The sequence below is a fragment of the Sprattus sprattus genome (assembly GCF_963457725.1).
Source record: "Sprattus sprattus genome assembly, chromosome: 16".
Classification (NCBI taxonomy): Eukaryota; Metazoa; Chordata; class Actinopteri; order Clupeiformes; family Clupeidae; genus Sprattus; species Sprattus sprattus.
Genome location: NC_137914.1, coordinates 12408533 through 12436164, shown reverse-complemented (window position 1 = coordinate 12436164; position 27632 = coordinate 12408533). Strand labels below are relative to the sequence as shown.

The 27632-nt window shown below is 42.2% G+C and overlaps 1 protein-coding gene across 1 annotated transcript; it reads right to left on the bottom strand.

Annotated features, from left to right (window-relative positions):
* Window positions 1-24: 24 nt before the first annotated feature.
* Window positions 25-26865, bottom strand: rnf17 (ring finger protein 17; the record flags this gene model as incomplete). Its single annotated transcript, XM_080853788.1, is given in 37 exon segments — window positions 25-120; window positions 366-558; window positions 669-807; window positions 948-1071; window positions 1465-1572; window positions 1709-1762; window positions 2806-2928; window positions 3706-3786; window positions 3919-4038; window positions 4411-4574; window positions 4729-4949; window positions 5277-5404; window positions 5514-5601; window positions 6859-6971; window positions 7064-7208; window positions 7411-7635; window positions 7860-7965; window positions 8512-8626; window positions 9466-9581; window positions 10110-10266; window positions 10674-10812; window positions 11051-11241; window positions 11418-11532; window positions 12031-12202; window positions 12630-12791; window positions 18647-18745; window positions 19211-19413; window positions 20134-20196; window positions 21040-21116; window positions 21861-22026; window positions 24195-24298; window positions 24398-24478; window positions 24681-24750; window positions 25373-25464; window positions 26222-26337; window positions 26751-26823; window positions 26827-26865. Coding segments are annotated over 37 exon segments (4578 nt in total).
* Between the last annotated feature and the right edge of the window lie 767 nt (window positions 26866-27632).

The window sequence follows — 27632 nt, the reverse complement described above, 5'->3', positions numbered from 1 at the left end:
TGAAACATAATGGAGGTGGCTTGGTCAATCTAAGTCGGCTAGGCCTCTCTTTACCAGTGAGTTGTGCAACAGAGTACCATCTGGACTGTAGAGGTAGGCAATGGTTTCCTCACCCGCAGCCTGAAAGCACATATTTTTATCATTAAAAAACCTCAACAGTTAAATTACAGTCTGACCACATGTCACTACTTATTACAAAATTATTTTACAAGCACACACAGGGACAAAAGACAAACACTTCAATTGCTCAATATTTTTTTTCTCTTTCTTGTGCTTACACATCAGAGCTTCAACAACAGCTCTTTGGAAGTGGAGTGAGTGTGTATGAGGCTCACACCAGACATGAAATCAAAGAGTATACTCACTGTTATTAAGGCACGAAAAACACCTTTCTGCTGCAACAGGTTCATCATCTCTAGCAGCGCTTTCACACTCCACTCCGGAGCATAAGGGAGGCGCTTGGCCTCAGAACACAAACGTGGTGGCTGAAAACCACCCAAACGCACACACACTGCCTTACGAGGAAAATCAAGCAGACACTCTGGGAGACGGCGCAGCCTGCAAGAACACACACACAAACACAAGAGTAAAAAAGTAAACTGTGTGTTTGTTGGGGTGTACTGTATTTGCATGTGTGTATAAACATCCATATGTTTGAGAATTCTTACTTGTGTATGGACACAGTGTCATCTGAGCCAAAGTCCACATGTCTGACGAGCATCTTTATTTCTGGACTGATGGACACAAATCCTGTCAGCTCAGCTCTGTAGAAACTGCCATCACTGTACTCAGCCAGACAGGCCCCCCCTGAAAAAATACAGGAAATCAAACATCCCTAAATCTCTACATACTACATTAAAGAGTTTAAGGTTCAGTGCAGAGGGTTGTGTAGTGGTGATGTATCTGAATCAGTGTGAGCGTATACTTGATTGTTATTTTGTGCGTACCGATGGGGAAATCAGTGAGGCGAGACAGTGACTTCACATCTGCATTGACACACTCAAGGACTTCTTCTAGAGAAGCCTCACCCTCTTCCTCGTGGCTCACATGCTCCTGTACACTCAGGTATACCTGCAACCACAAAAACGTTAAAAAAAATACACATATTACTGTGTAGGGTGTGTAGGCACTAAGTACCACTACAGTACAATACATTTACATTTTACATTTAGTCATTTGGCAGACGCTTTGTCCAAAGCAACGTACAAGGGAGAGAACAGTTAAGCTACAATCGATAGAGACCTAGTGTAACAATTAATAATACTATTTTACATAAGAATTAGAAAAAAAGTGCACAAATGTAAATGCTGAAAGTGCATGTTAAGTACTAGTAGAAGTGCAAGTTAGGAAGAAAGGTGCTCTCTGAAGAGTTGGGTCTTCAAGATTTTCTTAAAAGGTAGAGGGACAACAGCGTGTAAAGGACAAGCAGAGGTTGGCCGAGTTGATTTTCTAGGCGTTGGGTACCTTGTTCGGAGTGCACAGATGTTTGATTTTCACAGGGAAGCGTTGGCCTACTTTGGGGAGAGGAGGATCAGCGAAAGTCCCTGACAATAGAGGGGGGTCCAGCAGGCCCTATAGAACACACACACACACACACACACACACACTCTGATGATGAGATGACACCAGACATAACACATATATGCCACAACACATTAAATCATTTGTTTATTTCAACCTCCTCCCCACCCACCTCTGGATAGCCTACCTTGGTGTCCAAGTTCCAGTCATCTAGATCAACCAGTGTACTGAACACCTGCTCCTACACACAAACAACCACCAACACCAAATCACAATTTTAGCATTTGTTACTATACGGTAGTAAACAAACTAATGGATATGCTCGGTCCAGCTCAATATTTCTTGGCTGGAGGGTCCTAAACTAATAATAATAATAATAATAATACCTTTATTTTATAATGCGCTTTTCAGAGACCCAAAGTCGCAAATTACAAAGTCATGGGGGGGGGGGATTACAGACAGGGGGGACAGTACAAGCAGGACACATTTACATTTACAGACAAAAAAAAGGGGGGGGGGGGGGGGGGTATTTACAGACCAAGGATAAAACAATCTATTAGGCTACAGTTAAAGCAAGACTTTTTGAAATATGTTTTTAATGAGTAACTACTTTTGGCAATTAATTTTGATGGGATACAGTCATGTGAAGGATAGATAAGCACACCTGTCGTTTCCGCTGGCCACTCAGCCTATGCACTCTCTAGTTCTGTGGTTTGGGTCAAAACACCCCGCAAAATTGTAAAAAAAAAAAAAGCTGTCACAGCACAGCATTGCCAACAATATCGTCGAAAGACGCCAGTTAGCATGTTAGGAAGCTTTTATCAGTGCAAACTGGGCTGTTTGCAAGGCTGTCTGGTGTTTGCAAGGATTTCGCAATCCTTTGGGTAAGCCAGTTTCAGAGCAAAACTCCATAATGCTTCTTCTAACTAATAACAATGGCATTAAATGTTGTCTTCCTACATAGCCAGGGCAGTGGTTTTCATACTATAGAGTCCCCCACCCCTATTAGCGTATTAACACAACCTTTACAGACACGGCTATTACTCAAAACAGTTATAGACTACGAAATACTTGCTTCTGTTTATAATTCATTGACTAAAAACTCTTCATTCAATGCTCATTATGTCAACAAATCCTTGACCAACCAGGCTTGATTTTTTACCAGAATGTAGACAAGATATCCGTATTTTACTTAAATGGGTAGACAAGGAGTCCTTAAATCAAATTAAATTCATAATATTGTGAAGTTTTGATGCAGCCTGCGGATGGGTTCCACCTACATACCTCTAGGTCGATAGCTGAGACGTTAATGCAGGCGGGATGATGGTGTGCCATGATTCTGCTCATGGTCATTCCTTCAAAAAGGATCTCAATGGGAACACACTCCCGTGGTTCTGCAGGCAGCTCCTGAAAGACAGCAGGAGAGAGAGGAAACTGATGATCTGTTTAAATGAGCACATGAGACATACTTGTACATGTCTAGGTGCATGTCTGACATGTTTGCATTTATACAAAGTGTCTTTCTGTGAGCTTGTGTCTGGGTATTTGTTAGAGTGACTGTATGTGTATGTAGAATTATGTGTTTCCATGAACAGCTTCGCTTTTTTTCAGGCCATCATCAGGACGAGATTCCTCATAATCTCAAGTTGGTATCAAAGTCCTTATAGGCAAGTTTCAGCATTCGGGAACGCCTTCGTTCTTCTGGGCAAACAAGATCAGGCTCCTATCTAAATGAATTTGCAGAGACCCATAACTCTACATAGGATGGTGAAAATAGACATTAAAAGTATGTCACGTGAACCCGCATTTGATTCGGACAAAAACGGTTCAACCCATCCAAATAAGGCTAAAAAAGACTTTGATCTTCGTGTTGACTTGCTAACTGCATGTGCACCAAATTTTGCAGCACGGCTATTACTATGGCAACACTGGAAATAAACAGAACATGCAGGGGAGGTAAAACATCAGTTACGCTGTTTTTCCAAAATGTGATTGGCTCTTTATACTACAGGGCAGGACTACCAGTTACGAATCCGCCATGTTTAGCGTTACGGATTCCCTCCTATTTCCACCCTTCATTTTTCCGTCAGTGATTTGTCTCCTCTTATTACGTCTCTGCTAGTATGCCTTAGTTGCACCGGCGCATATGAATGTGCGTTTCTACTCATTCATGTTCACTGTTACCATAATCTGAACATTGACACGTCTGCCAAGCACCAGCTCCTTCATCAGGGCAACAGCATCTAGGTGCCAATGCCTTCCCACCTGCACAGATTGAGAAAAACACATAGAATCACACATGATGGTTATACGATAAGATGGATCCATCATAATATCCATGATATCACATAATATCCATCCAGAGAAAAATGTGAATGTGAAGGTGCAGACACACACCGGTTTGCCCTTGTGGAGTCGGAGGGGCACACACAGCTGGGGCACGTCCTCACACACGACCATTGGATACACGTGACACACTGGAATGTTCTCGACCAGACCCAGATCCACATACTGCACCTGTGACGCACATAGTGAGTGTGAGAAAATTACAATACTGCTTCATGTCACACAGACGTCCATGTCCCACAATACACATTCCATGTTTTTTCCTGTGTGGCGTTTCAGTTTCAGTTTGTTTATTTGTTGAAGAGGGACAGTGTGCATTAATAAACATTAAAATGTAAATGTACCCAATTGTAGCCAAAAGGCTAGTTTCCATTGGCAGTCCCCCTGCCAGAGTGTTAATGGCTAAACAACTATAAAGGCATTAACAGATATATCAAACATAACACAGTGATATTATCGTATTGTTTGGAAAATTACCTTTATTGTCATTTGCCAATTTAAGACACCAAATCGTGTGTCCCTCCCATCCTCTTAGTGACTCACCTTGACCTGTCCTCCGATAAGCTCCACCACTCGACCCCGGTGCCACAGCATATCTGTTCCCTTGATGATGCAGCCTTTGACATCGCGCCAGTTCTGATGCTTTAACACTGGCGTGGCTTTGATGTGCTGCTGCAGACGCTTCTTCAGATGCTCAAACTCATTCTCTACAAACACAAAGTAAACAATAAGGTAGTACTTGGCAGCTCTTACAAGGTGAAGTTTGCAACTAATTATATTAAACACTGTGAAGTTTAATAATAATTAACTGACATTCAGGAACACACATAAGACGACTCATTTATTCACATACTCACACACCTGCTTGTGAGGTCATGCCGTAGATGACTCCATCCTCCCCTACTGCGGTGATGCTCATGCGTGTGTGCCCCAGATGTGCTGCTGGTTCAGGAGGAGGGTAGGCCACGGTGCTCGGGGGTGCCTCTGAGGCGTGATCATCTGTGTGTGTATTCAAGTCCTCTGGGAGAGACTCATCGTGGGTCTCCTCCAATGCTGGAAGAGCTTCCATTGGCTTTGGCTCCCTAAAGGAATCCCTTTGATAGTCACACACAAACACGCGTATGGTAATACGTCACTAAAGGGGATTTGGCAACTACTCTATTTTATACCCTTCCAACGTACAGCAGCGAATTATATAAATCATGATTTAAACAGCCAGAAAAAAATCATTCTAATCTCCCAAGCGACACTTGAAAAATATGTAGGTCTTTAAATCTAAAGAATATTTAAACATAGAGACTGCAAGGGAAGTTTACTTTAGACATCAATCCAGGTTCATGAAGCAATACCTGACTTGTGAATTTGCCTTTTATTAGATCCCCTTTTGCCTCACACATCTATAGACACACACAAACCTAGATTTCCTCTTCGGTAGTGCCAGGCCTTCACTGATGAGGAAGTCTGCCATGCTCACATTCTGCCCTGCCTGGTTGGAGCAGAACAGAGATACTCCAACTGGACAAGCAGGAGGTGGCTCCTGGACACATGGACAAAACACACACAGACATTTAATGCTGTCCAGTGTTGATTGGCAAAATCCTCTTTTCAGACTGGGCTTTACAGAACACACACACACACACACACACCTTGACAGTCATCAGAGCCATGGCTCCAGTCAGGTAAAATGAAATGAGGTCACAAGATGTTGCTGTCCACTTAAGTCCCCCAGCTGGCCTGAAAGAGTGATAGGGAAGAGGCCATAGGGATTAGCAAGAGACAACAATAAGGGAGTGAGACAAGCATTAAAGGTAGGGTAGGCAATGTTGGATAAACCAGCAAGAGTAAACTAGATTTTGAAAGTATACAATAGAAAAAAATCCCAGCTCCTTCCTTCAGACCTCCCTCCATACGTTGTTATACATAATACATAGTTTTGCATGTTAGAGCTTCCACGATGAGAGCATTGTTGGCTCCAATTATGACCACCCTCCAGAGCCAAGCACATCGCCTATTCAAAGAGGACATGTCCGGGGCCAAAGTGAAGTCCTGGAGATCATGTGAGCGGGAGGCCAACCAGCGGGGTCCAAGATCTGTTCCTGAAATTGATGTCTACTGACAAAAATGTTCTCTCTCCCTTATAGCATGTCCCAATTGCCGATGGAAGTGGAAACATTGCTCCTCACCCCCACCACTCCTCATCTACGCATATGGACAGCCGAACTTTACCCACTCACTCTCTTCCTTTTCTTTCCCTCCTAATCTAGACTATCTCAGCCATGGGACGCTGCTGTAGTCTATCCACCTGGTCTACCTGTAGAAACCCTCGGCTATTTGCACCCATCGCCACCGCATTGCCGTACACTTACTCTACCCCATACCCTATGCTAGCATTTATATACAATATACATTATTGCCACCACTGAAATGTTTTTCTGTCCCTACACCCCTTACCCCTTGTACAGATGATGTCCTTGAAATGCAGCAAGAAGCAAGAAACTCGAAGCAAGAACCATTCTTTGACTTAAAGAAACACCCTACGATTGCACAAGTAGGCAGGTAGATAGGTAAAAAGGCAGGTAGGCCATCCAATCGTTTTATTCGGGCCGGATTAAATAATTGTATAGGCTTTTTACAGCCCTGTGACTGCCACAGATTCATTGATTCATTGCTATCTTGCTATATAAAAAATGCTTCTGAAATACATTGCGTACCATACCTTTAAGTCGGCTAATAATTTTAACAACGTTAACAAGGATAGAACTCTTAGCCTCTGGACTCAGCCAGTGAACACAGCTTAGCCTACTAAATATTCCCAAACTACCAGTCTAACATGACTGGCTCAGATGATAAGTGGGGACAAAAACTATCTATCAAAGTCTGAGTCAAACAGGCACAAACAAACATCAGTTGCCTTCTATGAACTGTCCCCCTCAACTAGCTTGAGAGGATTACATACATGTGTATCAGAGCAAAATTCAAAAATGTCCCCACCTTATTCCGCTGAGACAACATTCAAGAAGAAAAGAGCCAATCATCTGAGGAGGGAGGGGCCTGAGGTTGTCTACAGACACCTTGACACTGTTCCCAAAATCACAACGCAGAACCTGGACAGACAGATAAATATTAGACAAACACAAACGCAAAAACAATTCATCCACCCACCCAAGAATATAAAGAGTCCATGTTTGAAAGAGACCTCTGCCATGTTGCTGGATATGATGCCAGACACTTCTCCTCTCTCCCAGACTGTGTTGATGAGGGCAGCACAAGACATCCCCGCCTCCCAGTCCACACTCATCTGTGCCGATGTGCCAACCTCATGCTGCAGCCGTTCCTGCAGTCTAACGAGGAAACAGCGTAAAGCATAACTGGGCTGTCAAGTCATCGCTGAAACCTTTCGCTATCACTACTCACAAGAAGTTTGCACAAAAGAGTGTTAAGAATAAGGTTAGCATTACAATACGGTTCAATTACATTTGTGAAGGAAAAGTCTTTTAAACCCAAGGTCCCAAGAAATACTTTAATGTACATTCTCATTGGTACCTCTTGAGCTGTCCGTCATATTGGACGAGTTGGACATAGATGTTAGCTGGTGATGTGACATGAGTGACTTTCACTTTTATGTCCTTCTGATTGGCTGGGATAGTAATTGTGGGACTCAGATGAATAGAATCTCCTGACTCCATGGTGCTGGGAACTGCCTCCACACTCTCGAGGGGTGGGTCCCACACTGACATCTCTGGGGTGACGGGAGGCAAATTCTTCGGACTGCATAAGTTAGATGTCAACACAGCAGTGATATAAATGAGTGTCTGTGTACATTGTGTTGCATTTGTGCAATATTTGGACAGCATTTTGGTGTGTGTGTGTTTATTTACCTGTTTAAATACTGACCAGTGCATTAGTAGTAACTATGCAAATGCACATGCGTTTATGTATGAACCACTGCCCTAGCTTGTCTCTCTGCAAAAAGTGTGTGTGTGTGCATTCACCTCTTGACTAATGCTTCGGCAATAAGAATATGTGCAATGCTGGATTCCCTCCGGTCATCCGCCTCAAACAGACTGACTGGCAAAGGCCCATGGCAGGACAAGAACTCTACATGCCCAAACATACAACATATTCAAAATTAAAGTTGAAAAAGCAGGTGACATTATCATTTCATAAGGCAGGTAATAACAGTATACCACCCTGGATTTTGCATGACGGAAAGAAAGTAAGCCTCGAGAGTAACTACAGGACTAACAGCTGGGATTCTGGACACTGGATTACAACACAAGCGTATTTGCTGCATCCAGCAACAGGAGTGTCGTGTCATTGATAAAAGAAAAATGATTTACCACAAATGCACCTCGGTAATGCCTCCACACTACTGCGGCTAATTTAGCTTATTATCAACGAGTGCATAACCGATAATGTTCGACTGCTGTGACTATCTTTGCAAACAGTATAAAGACGCCCTGTGTTTGTCACATTTTGGGCATACCATATAACGCTCAGTGGCAACATTCTGTCACACAGTTAAACAATGAAATGCAGATCTAATGCTTACCCAGCGCAGTGATTGAATGTATGTGATATGACAAGCATTATACAGAGTGTATGTCTCAGCAATTCCTGATCATAGGGGGAAAACACACTCACTCTTTATCACAACAGTGACCAGTTTCTTTTCAGCCAAGTTCCGGAACCTCTTAATACTTGGATCACTCCAATAATCTCCATCACACTCTATATCTGCCAGACAACACCATACAGCCTGAGAGACAGAGAGAGAGAGAGATGGGAAAAGGGAGAGGGAGAGAGAAAGAGAGAGAGAGAGAGAGAGAGAAAGAGATGGGAAAAGGGAGGGAGAGAGAGAGAGATGGGAGAGAGAGAGAGAGAGAAAGAGATGGGAAAAGGGAGGGAGAGAGAGAGAGATGGGAAAAGGGAGTGGGAGAGAGAGAGATAAAGAGATGAGAGAGAGACAGAGAAAGAGATAGGAAAAGGGAGTGGGAGAGAGAGAGATGGGAAAAGGGAGGGGAATGTAAGATTATAAGTGGTGATGTACTCATTAAGGTGTGAAGTTTCTGAAGAAGAGACACAGTAACACAGTACTGCACCTGAAATGTATCAGACATGTCAGAAGGATTTAAACATACATCTGGATCGATGATCACTGAAGCTAACATTAGTTGATAATAGGAACTTAACAATAGTTCATCAAGATAGATTTTAATTATGTAGATATCCGATACAACATGACTGTAGTGTGTACCTCTTTTGGTCAGAGACTATGAAATGTGGGAGGAGTTATTGTGTTACATCAGTTTTAGAGTGGAATTATACTCCTCCCACTGATGATTTAATGAGTAAATAAACAAATGAATAAATATGAATGCTTCATAATCAATAAATGATCACTAGTAACTTAAAATGCTCCTGTGTACATTTGCATTGCATGTACTTTAACAAATGTGTGCATGACTACAGGTTTGTGTAACTTTAGGACAAAGTTTGAAAGTGGTATTAGTATTTAGTGTGCACTGTGAAAGTACTGTTCATGTGCGTGCTCATGTGTTAACGATGTCTTTTAATGCACGTGACGCTGTTCCTCACCATGGCGGGCAGGGACAGAAAGTCATCTTTAATGACTCTCAGATTGGTCACTGGCAACACCCTTTTGCTCCCAATATCCACCAAATGCACCTCTGCCATTCGCATTCCATGGAAACCTGCCACACCAGAACACTCATATGAAGGTTAACAAAACTGAAAGCAGACAGAAAAATGCAATTGTAAACGCTCATAAAAAAGTTACATGCAAACGAGAGACAGTTTGAGACAGAGACAGTCTGAGACAGTTTAATAATAATGCAGACATTTTCCTGTTTTTTTTATCAGATCATTACAAATTCAGAACAAACTCAAAATGGACACACAGCCTCCCCCATTTTATTTCTGGTCATTCCTAATGCATTCTTAATTAACCTTGGCAGAATCATCTTTAGCTGGACTGGCTTGCTAAGGTCAGGCTGTAATGGTGTGCTAGTGCAAGAATACAATTCAGCTCCAGGTTTCAGCTCAAATGACAATCCAAATCACAAATAAAACACTATTAACCGACCACAGCGGCCTATATCATCATAAGGAAGAGCACTGTCTCAAAGAACTGCTGGGCGCAGGACACAAACGAAGAGTATACTAGGAGCAAAGATCAAGTTTGATGTGAAAGAAGCAGAGTTAGAAGGACACACACGTACCTATGATAAGAGCTCTGTACCACACATTGTCCTCATTGAGTGCCACACAGGCCTGCTCCTGCATAGGGCAGTGAAGCTGCTGGGAGATTCCGTCTGAGCATGCCCCATAAAACGCCTGCAGCTTAGACGCCAGGAGGGGAAACTCCATGTTTTCAGTCTAAAGATATGTACACACAACACAGGTAACTACACGCATATACAACCAAACACCCCCCCAGCAACAACTGAACTTACATACAAAAAAACATCATCATTCTTCAACAACAATAAATGTACTTCACAAAAGTTATTTAAACAACATACTTATGTTTGTTCCTGTTGTTATTATGTGTAACTGTGGATGTCAAACTAGAAAATTAGTGGAGCGCCCTCAATGATCTCTTCTGTGTTCTATTCCCCAACAGGCTACATAGAGAAAGACTCAACTGAATTTTGTTTAAGCATGTGTTTCAGTAAGTATAAACACACTAGGGCAAATTGTGGCCTGTAAATAAGGGTGTGCCTGTATATAAGAAGATGTATAGAGAAGAGTGTTAGACGGCTGTGTGGGAGTGGGCCTCTCACCAGCTGGATGAAGAAGTCAGAGGGTGTATTGATGTGAGAAACGAGGGCGTAGAACTCGGTCTTTGGTTTAGGCAGAACAGGAGGGTAGTACTGCAGAGGCCTACACCTGGTAGCACTCGCAGTCACAGGACAACGGAACCTACACACGCCAGCCACACATATGTTGCACATGTACATATAGACCATATAGAATACACCATATAGAATACAGATGAACTACTGTACAGATGAACTACTGTACACAAGCCACACCACACTACACCTCACCCCATTTCTGCAAAACATAAAACATGTGAAACATGCAAATGTGGAAAGAAACGCAACAACAAACATGAATATGTCTATCAGCTACAAAGTATTGTCTATTCTCTATTTACCGGGCAAACTCCATGAACACCAGGTGATCTCTAAGTGAGATGGGCATGCGGCTGTTGGTGTGGTCCATGGGGGCTTTCTTCAGGTCCACCAGCAGCGTCCCTCTGTCTTCACCATACACTTGCATCCGCACAGCTGACGAGCCAGTCACATGTGTAATCTCCTTACAGCTTTCACTGCTCCAGCCACTCGACTGTCACACACAATACACAAATGAACACAGACACATGCACACACACACACACACTCATCTGTGCCATGTACTTAGGGGTAGGGCATGGCTGGATGTGTTTATGAAAGTGGTGCTATTAACATGGAAATGTACTTCATTATTGAACCGGGTATTGTATACATGACAGAAACACCTACCTGGGCAGGAACGATACCATTGAGGCAGCACCTGATGGCTTGTGGAGGCCAGCGGCTCATTTCAGAATGAGCGGCTCGATCGGGTCTCCTCAGGTACTCATTCAGCTCTTCACCACTGACAGAGTGGGAGAGAGAGACAGGTGGCACAGAAATTACTAACTGTAGTGGATAGCCAATAAGAAAAATATTAAATTCTAGAATACATTTCCATGTTATAGTTCCCAATCCAAAACAACAAAACACTTTGTCAACTTACTAAATGCCTAACTCACTCATTAACTCACACCCGGCCATTTCATATTCACTTTGATAACCTACTAAAGGCATGATGCTCACACCGGCCATTTCATATTCACTTTAATAACCTACATAAGGCATGCTCACACCGGCCATTTCATATTCACTTGAGGAAACCGAATTTTACACTGATTTCTACAAGTCGTGATACCAATTACTGATTCACAGTGAAAGGCTCCCCTCTTGCTAAATAGGACAGAAGGTGGTGGTTTGCTGGGTAACAAACTACAGGTCTCACATAATATATGCCAGAATACTATACCTTATAAATAGGAACTCTTTTCACACACACACACACACACACACAAATACACACCTTGTAACTGTAATGCCCTTAGTAAAGCCATAGTCCAGGAAGAAGACTTTAAGCTTGCTGATTTCTGGAGCCACGCACTGCCTCACAGTCTCCACACCCTTCACCTGGTACAGCTCAATCACCTCGGCTCTGCACCACACGCCATCTTTCCAGCGTATAAATAGCAGGTCACCTACGCAGACAGTCACATCAACATGTACCCACACACACACCAAGCACAAAAAAAAATCACCACTCAGTTTTGGATGCACAGAAATTTCAGGTTCCACACAATGCATATTACTATAGGTATTAATACAATATTAAGCTTTATGGACATTATGTTTATTACCTCCGCCAAGGACGGTATGTTTTTTTTCTGTCATCCGGATTATGTAAAAAGAACAAGGTCAATTTTCATTCAACCAGGTGGAGGGGTGTGTTGGGTAAGGAAAACCCAATTATTTTGAACTGTCTTAACATTGTGAGGAAGGGCATTTGGCCTTGGCGGAGGTTAGCATTTTCTTCAAGCGCCGTTCTGGTTGAAACTTATTCTGCTGTATTTGAAAACCTGCTCGACAACCCTGCTTCAGTACATATGTACGTGGCCACACACTTACCATTTCTGATAATATGATCAGGAAGGAACATGCAATTGTTCCCCATGCAGAATGAGCTGATCTTCCTGCTTAGCTGAGCGCCTGCCTTCTGCTCGGACACGTAGCGCACGTAGAAATCAGCTGGGTTGACCACATGAGTCACAACTACCCAGAAGAGGCGCGCTACAAACACAAATGTAAAAAAAAAAATGGGTAAAAATAACAATTTCCAGAAATAAATAGGCCTACATTCATTTAAATTCAAGACAACTAATTTCACTAATTGAAGACAAAATATTATGCCATTTTAGGTAAGAAATATTAAAAATATAAGGTTATGCGTATAACCAATGTTCCCTGAAGGAGTAGAATGAAGTACAACACAGATAGTAGGGGATATCACTCCGTCGCATGTCTTGCTGAACACACCTGTATTCATGCCTAAAAAGCAGATGATGCGTGGTGACATAAGGAGGCCACGCCTAACACTGCCTACTACTCAGTCCAACCCAGCATTCATCACTGATCACTAGCTGCTGGGGAAAATTAGTGTTGCACCTTGTTCCTCTCCTTCAGGGAACAGTGTTTATATACATAACCTTACATTCCCTTTCAGTTGATTCACTCAATACAACAGAGATAGTATGGGACCTGTAATCACAGCTGAGATGAGGCTGAACAGAACATTAGCACTCAACCAATCTAGTAGAGAGGATGGAAGAAGCCACTAGCAGGGCTACCACATCCTAGCGGTAAAAGCGTACAAAGGTATCAAACTAGATTAGCAAAACTGACAAAGAGCAGGGCTCTGTTCCGTTATCCATACCCTCCGTACCTACCATCCTTAGTTTGAGTATGTAGGGTGTTCCGATTTTGATCGCGGCGAAAAGAAGTATACCCATAGGACCCGTATGTGTACTCATAACGGACAAAAAGCTGAGTGTGGAACCAGGGTACACTTTCCATTCTCAACGGCCGCCATCTTGTCTACATAGCGGAAGAGACGGAGCCAGGCAGAGCTTTGCGTTTTATTTCGAAATCAATGGCGGACATAATGGCTACGGTGGCTACGATAGCAGAGTCAGAAGACCACAAGGCTACAGACCGTAAATGTCAATATCAGCAGTAATTAAACAACTGTACTGATATTAAATGTACTACTAACATGTCATTCTCAAATTAAAGCCAGTGACATGAGTATTTTGGTGGTTTTTAACGATGTATACGGACAGTTAGCATACCTAGCTAGCCTAGCTTGGTAGCATTACCATTGGTTCTGAATGGCAGTTATGCTAAGCAGCTGGCTATCCCCCCACCCGGGACTGTAGTTAATTTCCGGTAAGTGCACCACGGAGTATTAGATTTGGAACAACACTCACCTGCTGAGAATATGCGTACCTAGTAAGTGTGTACTGTGTACTGCGTATAAGTATACTCATGGCGGTATGGAAACGGAACATAGCACAGGTCATGTGACTGAAACTCCTGGGTGCGGGAAATATATGTATGCGACGCCCAGACTTGGCACAGCGCATGTAACCTCCTTGGATGGAGAGTAAGTGAAAGAAGTCAAATAAGGCAAAAGCCATAGACCTATAAGACCAATAAGGCAAGACCTTAGGTACATAAGTAGTCACCTTTGTGTCACCAGGTCCAAACGGGGTGCACAAAGGATGTACAGATAAGCCCTGAATACCAGACACATGCTGAAGCCAAAAAGAGAAGGGCAGTCTTGTAGGATAAGAACTTTATGTCCTTAGACAAATGGCTCAAAAGGAGAACCGCACAGAGCGTCCAGAACAGTAGGCAGGTCCCAAGATGGCACAGGTGATCTAGAAATGGGCTTCCGGCGACTTACGCCCTTAAAAAAGAGCATAGCAAGCGGGTGGGCTCCTGGCACAGCTCATTAAAGCCAATAAGACAGGCTTAAAACATCCTCACAAAAAAAATTCAACTGAAAGGAAATGAGGCCAGTGCTTGCCACTACACCTGACAGGTGTAGGTACCACAGCTCTGGACGGGGATGAATTATCTGCCCCCACCCTGAGACAAGAGGTCCATGCAAAGTGTAAGAGATCAAGGCCGTAATCCCCTGGTGAGAGACGGCTCCACAGGAGGAGGGTGCAACAGCCCTGACTTCTCAGCTCCATCATGATCCAGGAACTGTGCATAACCAGGCACCGAGGCATTGTTAGACGGCGGCGAGCACTGTTTCATGCTGGTAGGAGTCTGAGGCAGGAAGAATCCTCTTGGCTGGAGGTGGGGATGGCTTCCAGTCGATGCACAAACAGAGGAAACAGACGAAATCCTGTTTCAGAACAGTTTAACTGCTTCGAGAGAAATTGCTAACTTGCTACTTTTAAAGCAAGCTAGACAGGCAGTAAAAGGTTGAGGTGTTTACCGCGAGGTGAAGTGAGCTTGAATTGAGGATAAGACCACGATGACATGGCTTGTGTAGGCAGGCGTGGCCTCCCAATGTCACCATGTGTCTTCAGCCAGACATGGAAGGGCTTGATATCCCATATTATCTTACGGCTCTTCAGAATGATCCAAAAAGTTCTGTTGATTTGAATGGTCCACCCCAACGTTCGCAGGTCTGATATTTCTTTTATATTCACCCCTCCAAAAACCTTTCTACCTGTAATGTGCATTCATCAATTTCCATTAAATGACGATGCGTGTGATCGTGCATATGTTTGTGGTCTGCAATAAGAATAAGGACTAATCAGCACTGCACTGAATTACATAAACATGAGTTATTGCTACATGATAATAACACAACTAATATTACTAGATACATATCATAGTGGACATTACACTAGACAACATGGATATCATTCATATCTCATCCAGTCTAAATCTAAACATCGACATAAGAACAGACCATAACTAAATCTACGTTTAGCATGCCAATCGCTACTAATAGCAACGCGCACTCACATGCAGCCCAAATACACAATCTTTCACAGAAGTTACTTCATGAAAACCCTTCCTTTCATAAGGTCGCACACAATGTCTCACATACATGTCAAACAATGATGATTTAAGCACTCCAAACGTATTAGGCACACAGTATGGTCAACTACGTTTCAACTGAATTGGCGAAGAACTAGACTTGTCACTATCATACTGAAAACTAAACACGCAGCGTTGTTAGGCAACGTCACTATCTGTAGAGTCTTTCAAACCGTCCTGCAGCCGCCATGATTTATACTGGAGCGTTTACTGGAGCCGACCAATGACTCGATCCAAACACGGCTGATGTCATGCACGCAGCAATTACGTAGTGATATTGAAGAAGAACATTTCTTATAATGAATTGAAATAAAAAGGTAAATCTTATACCTTTTGTAAAAAGGTCAAATTAAAAAAAATTTGTACCCATTATTTTTATACAAAAAAATATCGGTTATTGTATCGGTATCGGCCACAATAACCAATAATTATCGGTCATCGTTATCGGCCCTAATATCCCATATTGGTGCATCTCTATTCTAATTCACATGTTTCAGATCATTGCGCAAGTATTCCGGTCATTTAACGTAACGGAAAGTCATTGTAACTTGAAGTCAGCAACTAATGATTTGCTACGCAACACCTGAAACTTTTAAGTTCTATTTGCGTGAAGAACAATTTTTTTCTTAGCGGAAATCCCGAAACAGCAATAAAATCATTAAAAGAAGTATTTTGGAGGAATGTCTTCTATCGTTTTGGCAAGTAACCATATAATAATAATACTATAATCCCTTCAGGACGAAACCAGAAGGGATCGTCGCGTTGGGATTTATTCTTCGATAATGACTGCCGGAATACATTATCTCTTACCTATATGTGCTGTACCGAGTGAATCAACTGAAAAGGAACCTGTAATGACCCCACAGAGTTAGGAGATATAATGTCAGCAAACATGTCAGCCTACAGGTAGCAATTTCTAAAGAAAGTCCCTAGATGGCCCTGTAAAAACATTCCTTAATAATAATAATAATAATAAAAACACAAACATGTAAATATATGTGTACATGCAAACAAAGGGCCTGATTTACTTACATTGCGACCGTGTTTTTGCGCATTTTCCGTCGTATTTATCAAACCAGATCCGCACTGGGCACTCTGTGCTTACTCCGCCCTTTAAAGGGCCTGATTTACTAACATTGCGACCGCAGCTTAATCTGCGCCTTTTGCCAGGCGCACATTAACGCACGGTGTTTCCCCGCATTTTCCGTGGTATTTATCAAACCAGATCCGCGCTGGGCAATCATTATTTAGCGCACCGTTAAAAGACGGGAGAAATCGCCTGCAGTAACTGCCACCATGGAGATTCGAGGAAATAGATATATTGGTTCACGTTCGCTCAATCACTGAACCTGATTCAATGGGTTATATTGTTGTTCTGCCCACCATCACCTACAGCGAGATGTTTAAAAGAACACGATTATAAATAATATGCTATTGGTGGCATTAATGCAGAAACTGTCTATTATAACAATATAGATGTGTACATGGCGAGAATAGTAAGTTCTACAAGGGACATGGGTTCACTAAAATATATCCCCACTGAAACAAATACATTTACCAAGTAACCAGGCCTTTCCAAAATCACCGTTGCTCAATCATGGATAGATGGCACTATTCCGGAAGATAAAACTGTCATGGACAGATCCAGGGTATTTGGCTACCACGTAAGTAATGGTCATGTTGGCATCACAAATGACCTGGACATTCATTGAATATGTGTGCTTTCTGTTTCAGTAAATGTGTTTGTGGATTGAAGGTGGGACTGTTTGCATGTTGGTGCGATCAATGGCTCCAATTACGTTCGGAAAGTTTAATTTCAGCTATCGTAGTGGGGAAATGTATATTGACCAGTGCGCCGTAGCAATGCGTCGAGTACCTGGGTGAATATTTGGCTGAGTGAAGGCTGAGATATACCAACTGCAGATGCTATAACTGTTTGAAATTATCCGGAGGCCAATATTTGCAAATGTTGCCAGGAGTTTAACAAGTGATGGAATGGAATGTGATCGCTGGGTGGAGGGTTCGATGTCGTCTCTGATCTGGTCCAGTAATTGAAGTATTGCGTGGCTGGTTAACCTGTACCGTCTAATGATTTGTGGTTCGTTTAACTGAAAAAGTGTTATACGAGTTAAAAAAAATAATTTCTGTGCGCTGTCTCTGTGTTCTTTCTTCGCCTTGCTCTTATAACTGCTGCCATATCCACGTTTTCAGACTCAATGGAAATGCGCTTCCTATTTAAGACATGCTTTTATGAGGCGGAGAATTAGCCCGCAAATCAGAGACGTGCGCTCGCCAGGCACTTTTAGTAAATACCACGCAATACATCATTAGGCGCACTTACCTTCTCTCCTCCCATTAAATTGCGCTTCACGCCCACGTTACCACCCACGTTTCCGTGCCATCCCACCTGCTTGTAGGTTCACACCCACAAAGCGTTAATATGTGCCTCTACTCAAATGCGCCTCCTTAGTAAATACCGTTTTATGTTTACGACCGCTATTTTACGCCTGAAATGGGCACAATCCTGTTAGTAAATCAGGCCCAAAGTATAGAATACTTAATTAATGAACAATAAAAGAACAAATAGCTCGAGAAGAATCAGAGAGGGTCTAAAATGAATGTGATAAGTCCCAGAAATACTGTGGCTTCTAAAAAGGTCATCTTGCTAAAATAAGATATTTAGACCATCTTCCCCTTCTTGGGAAATACATGTATTGCAACATTCTAAACATTCCCGGAAAGAAGGAATTAATTGCTTAATGATATAAAAAGACTAAAACGAACATTTTCAGATTGAAATTCAGATCAGTGCTTAGGCAGCTTCCCAGACTTACCGATGTAAATCTGTGTTAACTGCAAAATACTGACTAATAAAAATGACCCACCCAACAATGTGCAAACAAAAGCTGGAACACTTTACCTTAAGCAGATTAATATATATATATATATATTTTTAAATAACAAGGTGAACATAATGACATGTATACACAGTCTGGAAATCTACATGATGTGTGTGTAGACACCTTTCTCTTCGTAGACTGGCAGATCTAGAGGCGTCCCTTTGCGCTGCTTCTGAGTCTCCTGTTGCTTTGGTACCGGGGTAGGGATTCGCTGTACAGAGGCTGTAGCACACACCATGCAGGCACACACAACACACACACACACACACACACACACACACACACACACACACACACACACACACACACACACACACACACACACACACACACACACACACACACACACACAAAACCACACATAGTAACAGGATACCTCTGAATGGGCTGCAAATTACCGCTCATATTAACACCTTCTTCTCGTATATTCCCATGAACAAAATTACATGTATACACAGTCTGAAAATGTATATGTTGTGTGTGTGGACACCTTTCTCTTTGTAGACTGGCAGATATAGAAGCGGCCCTTTGCGCTGCTTCTGACTCTCCTGTTGCTTTGGTACCGGGGAAGGGATTCGCTGAACAGAGACTGTAGCACACACATACACACACACACAAAATGATACCTCCGCAAACTACCGCTCATATAAACACCTCCTTTTCGTATATTCCCCTTTGTTTCCATACCTGCAGGGCTGTCCTCAATGATCTCCTCGATAATAATATTGGGGCTGGAGATGGATTCAACTTGTGGAGGCCCCTGGTATTCCTGCACCCAGTCAGAGGCAGAGGGGGGTGAGGGGGTCTTTGGCCGAGAGCGGCTGCGACGAGATTCCACTGAGCTTTCACACAATCTCCTGGAGGTTGGAGCCACATACTTCTTAGACATACTGGACACACACAAGCACACCATTCGGACAAATACATACAAAATGTGCAGTAAATTGAAAAATGTGAAACAGTGAAACTGGGTTGAATACACAAGACCAGCAAACTGTTAATACAAAGAAATATGTTACTGTGAAAAGCGACGCATTAAGTTATGAAAATTCTAGCACATCAAAGCTCAACAGGGAGGTCTAATCTACAAAATTATGGTATCAAATTCAAAACAACTTTACAAAAGTAAGCTAAAATAATTTCAACTGTAAATGAGTGATCCAGTTTTTCAATAAATCCAACAATTTCAGTTACAAGAATCTGAAAATCCTTTGTCGGTTACACATGACACTTCTCGCAGGTAAGTGGGGTCTTCCACAATATTCAACTGGACTTGTGTGAAGAGGCTTGCAATTTTTTGTTTAGTGGGAGGCATACTATGAATAAAAACTGTACTTACAGAGTTTTACAAAATTTTAATATTGATATCTTAGCTTAAATTAAATTGTTTTCACACTCAAATTTGACACTTCAATTTCTTTACTGAACTATTAGTTATTGTTGACCGAGTGTTGCGTCCATAACAATAATTAATTAAATGAGCATCTGGTGAACATGGCCCTGAGCCAGTCTAACTACATTACCACTTAGTACACAACTCATTGAGACAACTACCAGACTGCTTGAACATAAGTACATTTGCCTATCCTTAACGCACACATGAGACTCACCAGGTGATGCTGCCCTGGCTGATGCTGAGAGACTGCTCCAGTTTCCCTGCATCAAGATTGCAGCTACAACAGACACAGACATGTGGAAAAAAGGATTAGTGTGGGTGTTGAATCTGAAGTAGTATTTTATATTTATTGTTTTTTATAATAAGGTCAAAGTTGAGCCGCATTAAAATCATGGGCAACCCCTTTTAAACAGACCTAAACACCCATTTTCATTTAGCTTCATATTCAGCTGAAAAGAAAATAACTGAATGATGATGTAAGCACTGATTAATGCTGCACTGCCACTTTAAAAAAAATCTAATTCATTAATCACAGGTTTCTGTGTATTAATCATGATTAATGACATATTACCGCTTTTCTCTGTATATTTTTGTGAGAAAAAGATGTATGACAAAAGACGGATATAAACATTTAAAATGTTTTCTTTTTTATTCATAAAAAACTAAAACAATGGTGCTGCCACTCAGCAGTTATCTTTGCTATTCCATATTGGACATTAATACATCTGAATCCACAGAGAATTCCTCCTTTGTTTGGGCTTTACAAATGCGGAAAAAAACGACTTGTTCTAAAATCTCAGGGTACCTCAAGTCCCGTATGAACACTGTTTCACCATGCTCCTCAGACCTTAAAGTTGTCTGACCCTCTTCTCTTAGTAGAGGTTGCCTAAGTAGGATTGGACGAGGGCCGTTCTAGGGAGGAGTTTCGCGAACGGTCAATTGTGGGTTTATTGGAAGCTCATTCTGCACAGGCGTTAAAAAAATAACGCATTAATCCTGTAATTTAATCATAACGCGTTAACGTGGTTTTTTTTTCACAGCTCTACTTTAGACGCATTTGTATTTCTCAATCGAAGGGGTGAGAATGTTTGGTAATGTATGTGCGCGTGTGGGGCGTTACCGGAGTCCCGAGTCCTGGGTCAGGCAGCTCAGATCAAAAGCCTGCATATCCAGATGAGCACGCAGAGCCTTCAGCACCTGAGTGACACAAATGCCATTCTGGTAAGCTTGGCCAAAATAAATCTTATAGGCAATTCTAGCACCTGTGCCAGGGGACTGGAATGAGACACCGATTGCTGAATAAAGGCCCATCAGTAAAAAACAAAAGTACACTGCTGCCTTTTAGCATATTTAAAAAATATAATGGACCACACTGCTTAAACTTTCAAATTGAACAAAATTCTATTTCAATTCAACAACAACTGAAAGTGTCTCAAGGTGCCTGGAGCCTGACCCCCTAGGGTAAGAACTTGATGGCAACGAAAAAAAGGGAAGAAAACTTCAGCATAGCCCAGCTGGGACCAATCTGCTTGGGGGAGGGCGGAGAAAAACAAGAATTACATTCAAGCAAATTAAATCATGCAAACATCACAAATGATAAAACATTAAATATATATACTCAAAAACCCATACAAGATTGATGGTCGAAATAAATAGAATAGAGAATCCAGCATTCAGAGTATTTGTTGCACAACAGCTTGATAGGTATACTTCATGTGCTCATAAGGTCACTATTTTAATACATGTGCTCATAAGGTTACTATTATAAGGATAAGCAGAGCAGAAGCACGGAACCATGTCAATGATGGCTTATTCTGTCTTTGGCAGTTTGTTCCATCCTGCTGATCCAAGAGTTACCTAACCATGACTGTAAAACCAAGCATACAAAACTGTTACTCTTGTGTAACGTCACTCCCCGGTGTGTGCAGAATACTTTATTACCTGTTCAGTATCCCAGTACTCCCCGGGCACAGGCGAGTTTAAGTTTCTGGCCTTCGCAATTGCATTCTCTAGACTTTTCTTCTTTCGCTCTACCTCCCGCAGCATACAGCGACTCTCAGAGAACAAGTGATCCAGCTCACCCAACCCTGATACCATCGCCAGCTTCCTGAAACACACACACAAACACACTGAACAACTCAAGTCTGAGGAGTCGATGGTTTGAAGGCAGGCTACCGTCAACTCAAGGGTGGGGACTGGGTGGGTACGTCATTTGAAAGACATATTTCATTGCCAGCCAGGACCATCTAGTACTCGCCCAGACGGAAGGGCCAAGTGGGCTCGCTGCCGGGAGAGGGAAAGCCTGTTTGCTAGAGGCACAACCCTCTCCCACAGCTTGGGGGTTAGTCCTGAGAGCTTGCCGTTGTGGCTCAGAACCCAGAGGATTGGGACTGTTTGGTTCCTAAAACCCCACTCCACTGTCAAAAGCACAAACACACAGTATTTAGCAGCAATAGAAATGTACCCAACAATGCAACCAGGCGTTTCAGAACACCTCTCTCTTACCCATGCACGTTTACATAAGCTTTCCAGCAGAGCAGGTCACACACGCACCCTCAGCCGGCACAGAGAGGCCATGCTCTCCTCCACAAGAGGGCAGCATTGCTCCTCCTGTTGGGCTAGGGTCACTAGTATCCCATCAAAATTGGTGCTCAGAACCCGATTTTTAAATATAATATATTCACATGAGATAGGGGATGCAGATTGCCTCTCTATGAGAGAAAAGGAGCGATTCAAGTAGTACCTAGCTTCAACTTGAGGTCTTTTTTGGGTCCCAAGAAGAGGGGACATGAGATCTGAGGTTCTGAATGCTGACATACTCGCCACTGCTGAGGTTTGTGCGCCCGGACGATTGGTTCAATAGGACCAATCTGAAGGACCCAAACTTCCATATACCCATTTATCCCACTCCAAGAAAAATTTCTCAGATCAGCCTTTCGGGGGGTGATCTACGAGTATTTAGTGCTTCTGTTTGGCCTCTCTCTCTAAAACCTTGCAACCCTGCTGGCTTGTGGCTGCAAAGTCAAAGAAGGAAGCTGTTGTTCACATCAAACACCTGTCATCACTGGGGTAAGCATACTCACATAGTACTGAACCCTACCCAGTTAACAATTTTCATCAGGCTATTTCCAAATTCAGTTGCTTTGACAGCTTACCTATGCTCAGCCAAGACAGAACCGTTTCATGCATGTCTCGCTCTGTTTCACTGACAAACTCAGACGTCACGACTGTAGTGGCTTACATTAACAAGCAGGGGGGCTTAAGCGTCCTGCAACTACACAGGCTAGCACACAGACTGATTTTCTGGAGTCAACCTTTTCTCACTCAGGGCATTGCATGTGCCGGGGTGTCAAGCCAGGGAGCGGATCTACTCTCCCAGGACCACCCTCATAATGGGGAGTGGAGACCTCACCCAGACGTGGCGAAACAGATCTGGTCACGTTACGCTCACCCATCAGTGGAGCTGTGTGCCTCCAAGGAGAACGCACTATGTCCCCTGCTCTTCTCACTGAATGACATGAAGGCTCCACAGGGAGTGGACACCCTGGCACGGGCGCGGGCGCGTATCCAAAGGGACATAAAGTCAACCTGCATCGATCGGGAATCAAATCCAGGTCAGCCAGTTGCAAAGTGGCGACGCTAACCGCTGCACGACCATGCCCCGTAGTCATGTTCTACAGGCCTGATGTCACTGCACCACGCTTAACTCACGCTGATTTGATAATGCACTCAATATGATACGGTGATATGACTGGAGTGGTCATGTAGCATCAATCTTGGCCTGTACGGCAATACAAGAGTAAGCAGACCCTATAGTGAGATACCGAACAAATGCTTGAAAGAGAACTTTAGGTTATGACTGTAACCCCGGATCTCTGATAGCATGAGAGCCACCATCCAGACCACCCTTCAGGTAAGCTTGGTAATTAAAGAGAAAGCCGGTACATTTAAGCTTCTCATAACGACCCAAAATGTAAAGGGGAAAATGTCAGAGTACATTCATGTTTGTTTATCATTTGGGTCCCACATTAACAAGGTTGATAATGGCTTATCTCGACATGAACGCAAGGTCAGTTGTACCAGGATGTTCATGGAATGCTTATGCCTAGTTTGTCCGGAAATAGGGGATAATTTTTCGATGACAAAAACAGACAGAATGCTGTCAACCACATATACTTTGTTTAAGTTTATATATCTATGTTTAGGAAGGAGACACTTTCTCCCCTCAACATCTAAAATGGCCAATATTGTTATTTCTCCAAGGTGCATTCATACCTCTTCTGCACTAGGCTGATGGCCTTCTTAGTCACCTCGGAGATCTCTGCTAGCAGGCGCTTTTTTTCAGCCCTCACCTGAATCTGCAGCCCCTCAACCAGAGACTGCACACAAAGGCACAAAAACACCCTGACATCAGATCTGCTATCTGAAACAAAATGAAGTGCTTCATAATTTAACATTAGCAAGATTTTAAATGCTACCGCATGAATACTCTGCAAATGACACTGCTTTTGAATTGCTTCTCTGAGGGCTTCATCCACTTCCATTTTACGAGCCGCTTCCTGCAAGAGACACACACACACGCACATCTAACACACAAGACTGTAAGGAACCCATGAGTAAAGTGTCTAGTTTGATGTTTATGTGAGATAGTCTACCTTGAAATGGATCTAAGCATGCTTCTAAGTGGGTACACAGTGATTGTGCATGGTACTGATGTGCCTATCTGTGTCAATAAGGTGTGTATGTGAAGGTATGTATTACCTTCTCCTTGAGTCCCGATTCAATGACAGCTAAGGCCTTTTCGGTGATGGCTTTCTGTTTGTCTTCTCGGCTGCACAAAAAACACTGTCACTGACTACAAGCATGTGACTGTCTCAGTATGAGAGCAAATGATGGGTGTTTAAGTCAATGCAGATGTAATTCTGTTCCTGTGTGGCCACAGGAATTGTACGTGTTTCAATGGAGATGTACTTTTGCTTCAATGTAATAGACTTAAGAATGTGATTGCACGTAAATTGCAAAAACTGGTATCTGAAGTCACAGACACTGTGTCACAAGATATGCATCTTTATTGCAAATTCAAATAACGGTTCAGTGCTTATCACCTGTGCTCTGAAGATAATACCATATCAATGGCAACATTATCATAGACAGCGTATTCATACTGCAGGTCTAAGCTGATGTAAAGCTGATGTAAAAAGCACATTAGATGTGCTTTTATTGTATTCTAATGTGTCTCACAGACATTGGATCAGATCACGTGATTCTATACTGACACAGTTTAGGCGGAAGACTCATTATCATAATAAGAAAAAATTCTACTACCAGATAGAAAGATGAGCAAAATCAGAGTTGGGAACACAATGACTACAAGATCTTTATGCTCCACAGAATCATCAAATATCTTTGTACCTGAGGTCTGAATGTAGCCATACAGATTGTCCTCAGCTTACCTCTTCCTAATTTTGGCTGTATAAATGAGGCCAATGGTCTTGCCGTCCACCTGCAGTCCATCAACTCCATCTTCGTTCACACTAGTTTCCAACTTAGACACAACACAACATTTACAGTCTAGTTTTATTTTCATTTGTTGAGTGATAATAGCCTTTCTAATGTAAAACTGAATAACAAGTTTAAAGGGAAACTGGATTTTTTTTAACCTGGGCCTTTGCCATCTTTTTGGGTCAAAATTTTACAAGGCACGAATAACATTGGAATCAGTCCAGGTTTGAGTTTGAACACTATAACTGGCAACACAACAAAATGGCTAGACAATGTAATCCTATGGGACACTCATCCACGCCAAAGTAAATGTATTTTTCCGCCATTGACACTAATTATGTAATAAGTGACTGACTACACGAAAAGGTTCCCTACAGATCATGTGTTTGTCTACCTTTCTACAGTCAGTTTCTACATAATTTTCTAGTTTCTTTACAGTTGTTGAGGACACATGACACAGGCCTATCTCTGTGAGGATTCTTTCCATGTTGTCAGGCACTTAAAAATACTATGAGCCTGTACTGGGCGAAAACAAGCAGTTAACTTTGAAGCAGATGGTTGCCCCATGGGATTACATAGTATGGCCGTTTTGAGGTTGCTGATTATAGTGTTGTAACTCAATATTGAACCGTTTCAATCGTCAATTAGGTAAAAAAAAAAAAAAAAAAGGTTAAGAAAATCCCAAAGTTTCCATTTAGCTTTAAACGGGCCCTAGAACTGTATACAGAACAAGAGACTAAAACTGGCTGCTACTAAAAATGAGTAGTGTGCATAGTTAGGTTGATTGACGTTGTGATCACCTTGCAGTTCGGGCACGTGATTGTATTTGATGGTGACTTCAGCGAGTTCAGACAGGAAGCACAATACACATGACCACAGTGGAGAAGGTGTGGGAGATTGCCACCTTCTTCTTCCTCTGCAATAGATATTTATATATATTTTAAACAGAGTTTAATTATGTTAATATAAATGTAAGGAGTGAATACTGGCTTTCTTGTGTAAGTTACTAGCTGCTATAGTTGCTACTAAAAAAAAATCCCACTGCACGTTTGCAAAATTCGGTTCATAATTAAAACGACAAAATGTTTCTGACTTCCATACATTTTTAACAAAACTACATCTCGTATTTACCCCACACATGAAGGAAAGCGTGTCGAGCAATCTAGCTACGGAAAAAAAAAACTTTACTAACGTCCTTACCCAGCTAGCTACCTAACGATAACAACTTAGCCTCACTTTAATTTTTATGCAGCGTTGGTGGGAGTTAAAACGCATATTGCACATGCATTGGCACTACAGCTAAAATATCAATTGATAATTCTGACATACCCGCTAATATGAAGAATTTACGGCATATCTTGCAAATAATTGCAAACGGATTTTCGGACATCATGACTTCGAGTCAATCTTGACCTTCAAGCACGCCACTGATGCAGTTTCTCATCTCTCTGCCAAAGGTATTGCGCGCGTGAACAGGGAGCCTACTGAGGTGCGTTCAAGAAACGTTCGCCAACCTTTTCAAACAGTTTTTCGTTTGCTTCGAGTCAATTGCGAACACCCACAAGCAGTCTGAGCAGGTAGTTTTCGGTAAACAAACATGAAGGCTGGAGCAAGGGTTACCACTCCATCGAACAATTTGGAGTGTTCACAAAGACGTTCAACTTCAAAAGTTCAAAGTAAACCTGCTGGCCCCAGTTTGCTGTAATTGAACGCACCTCAGGGGTGCACGAGACATTGCCCAGGTGCGTTAACTCCTCAGAATAAATTGGATGCAAAGGATGCATGAAGCAAGTCATTTAGCAAATTTGTTTTCTTATTTTGTAGCCTTTTTTTAATGTAGGGCGTCTTATATGTAAATATATTTAAGCATCACTCTTCTGTTGAATATATTCGCAACATCAGCATCATTAGATATGATACCCACATTTTTTTTTTTTTCAAGACCCAGTGAAATAATACATTGAAGAGGAAGACCACCTACGCCTTTACCGAAAGAGTAGTTTACTTTTCTTATATTTATTTTTGAACATTCTTGGTAATTAGTAGGATAGGCTCTTCATCCTGAATAACCTTTTTTAGTCATAAAGACCATAATGTCTGCAGACAAATGTACATTTATTTAACTAAACCCTTATTATCTTCGCAACGCATCCATTTTGCCATCGAGCCAGACAACTGAATTTAACACTCATTGAATAAGTCACCACAGAC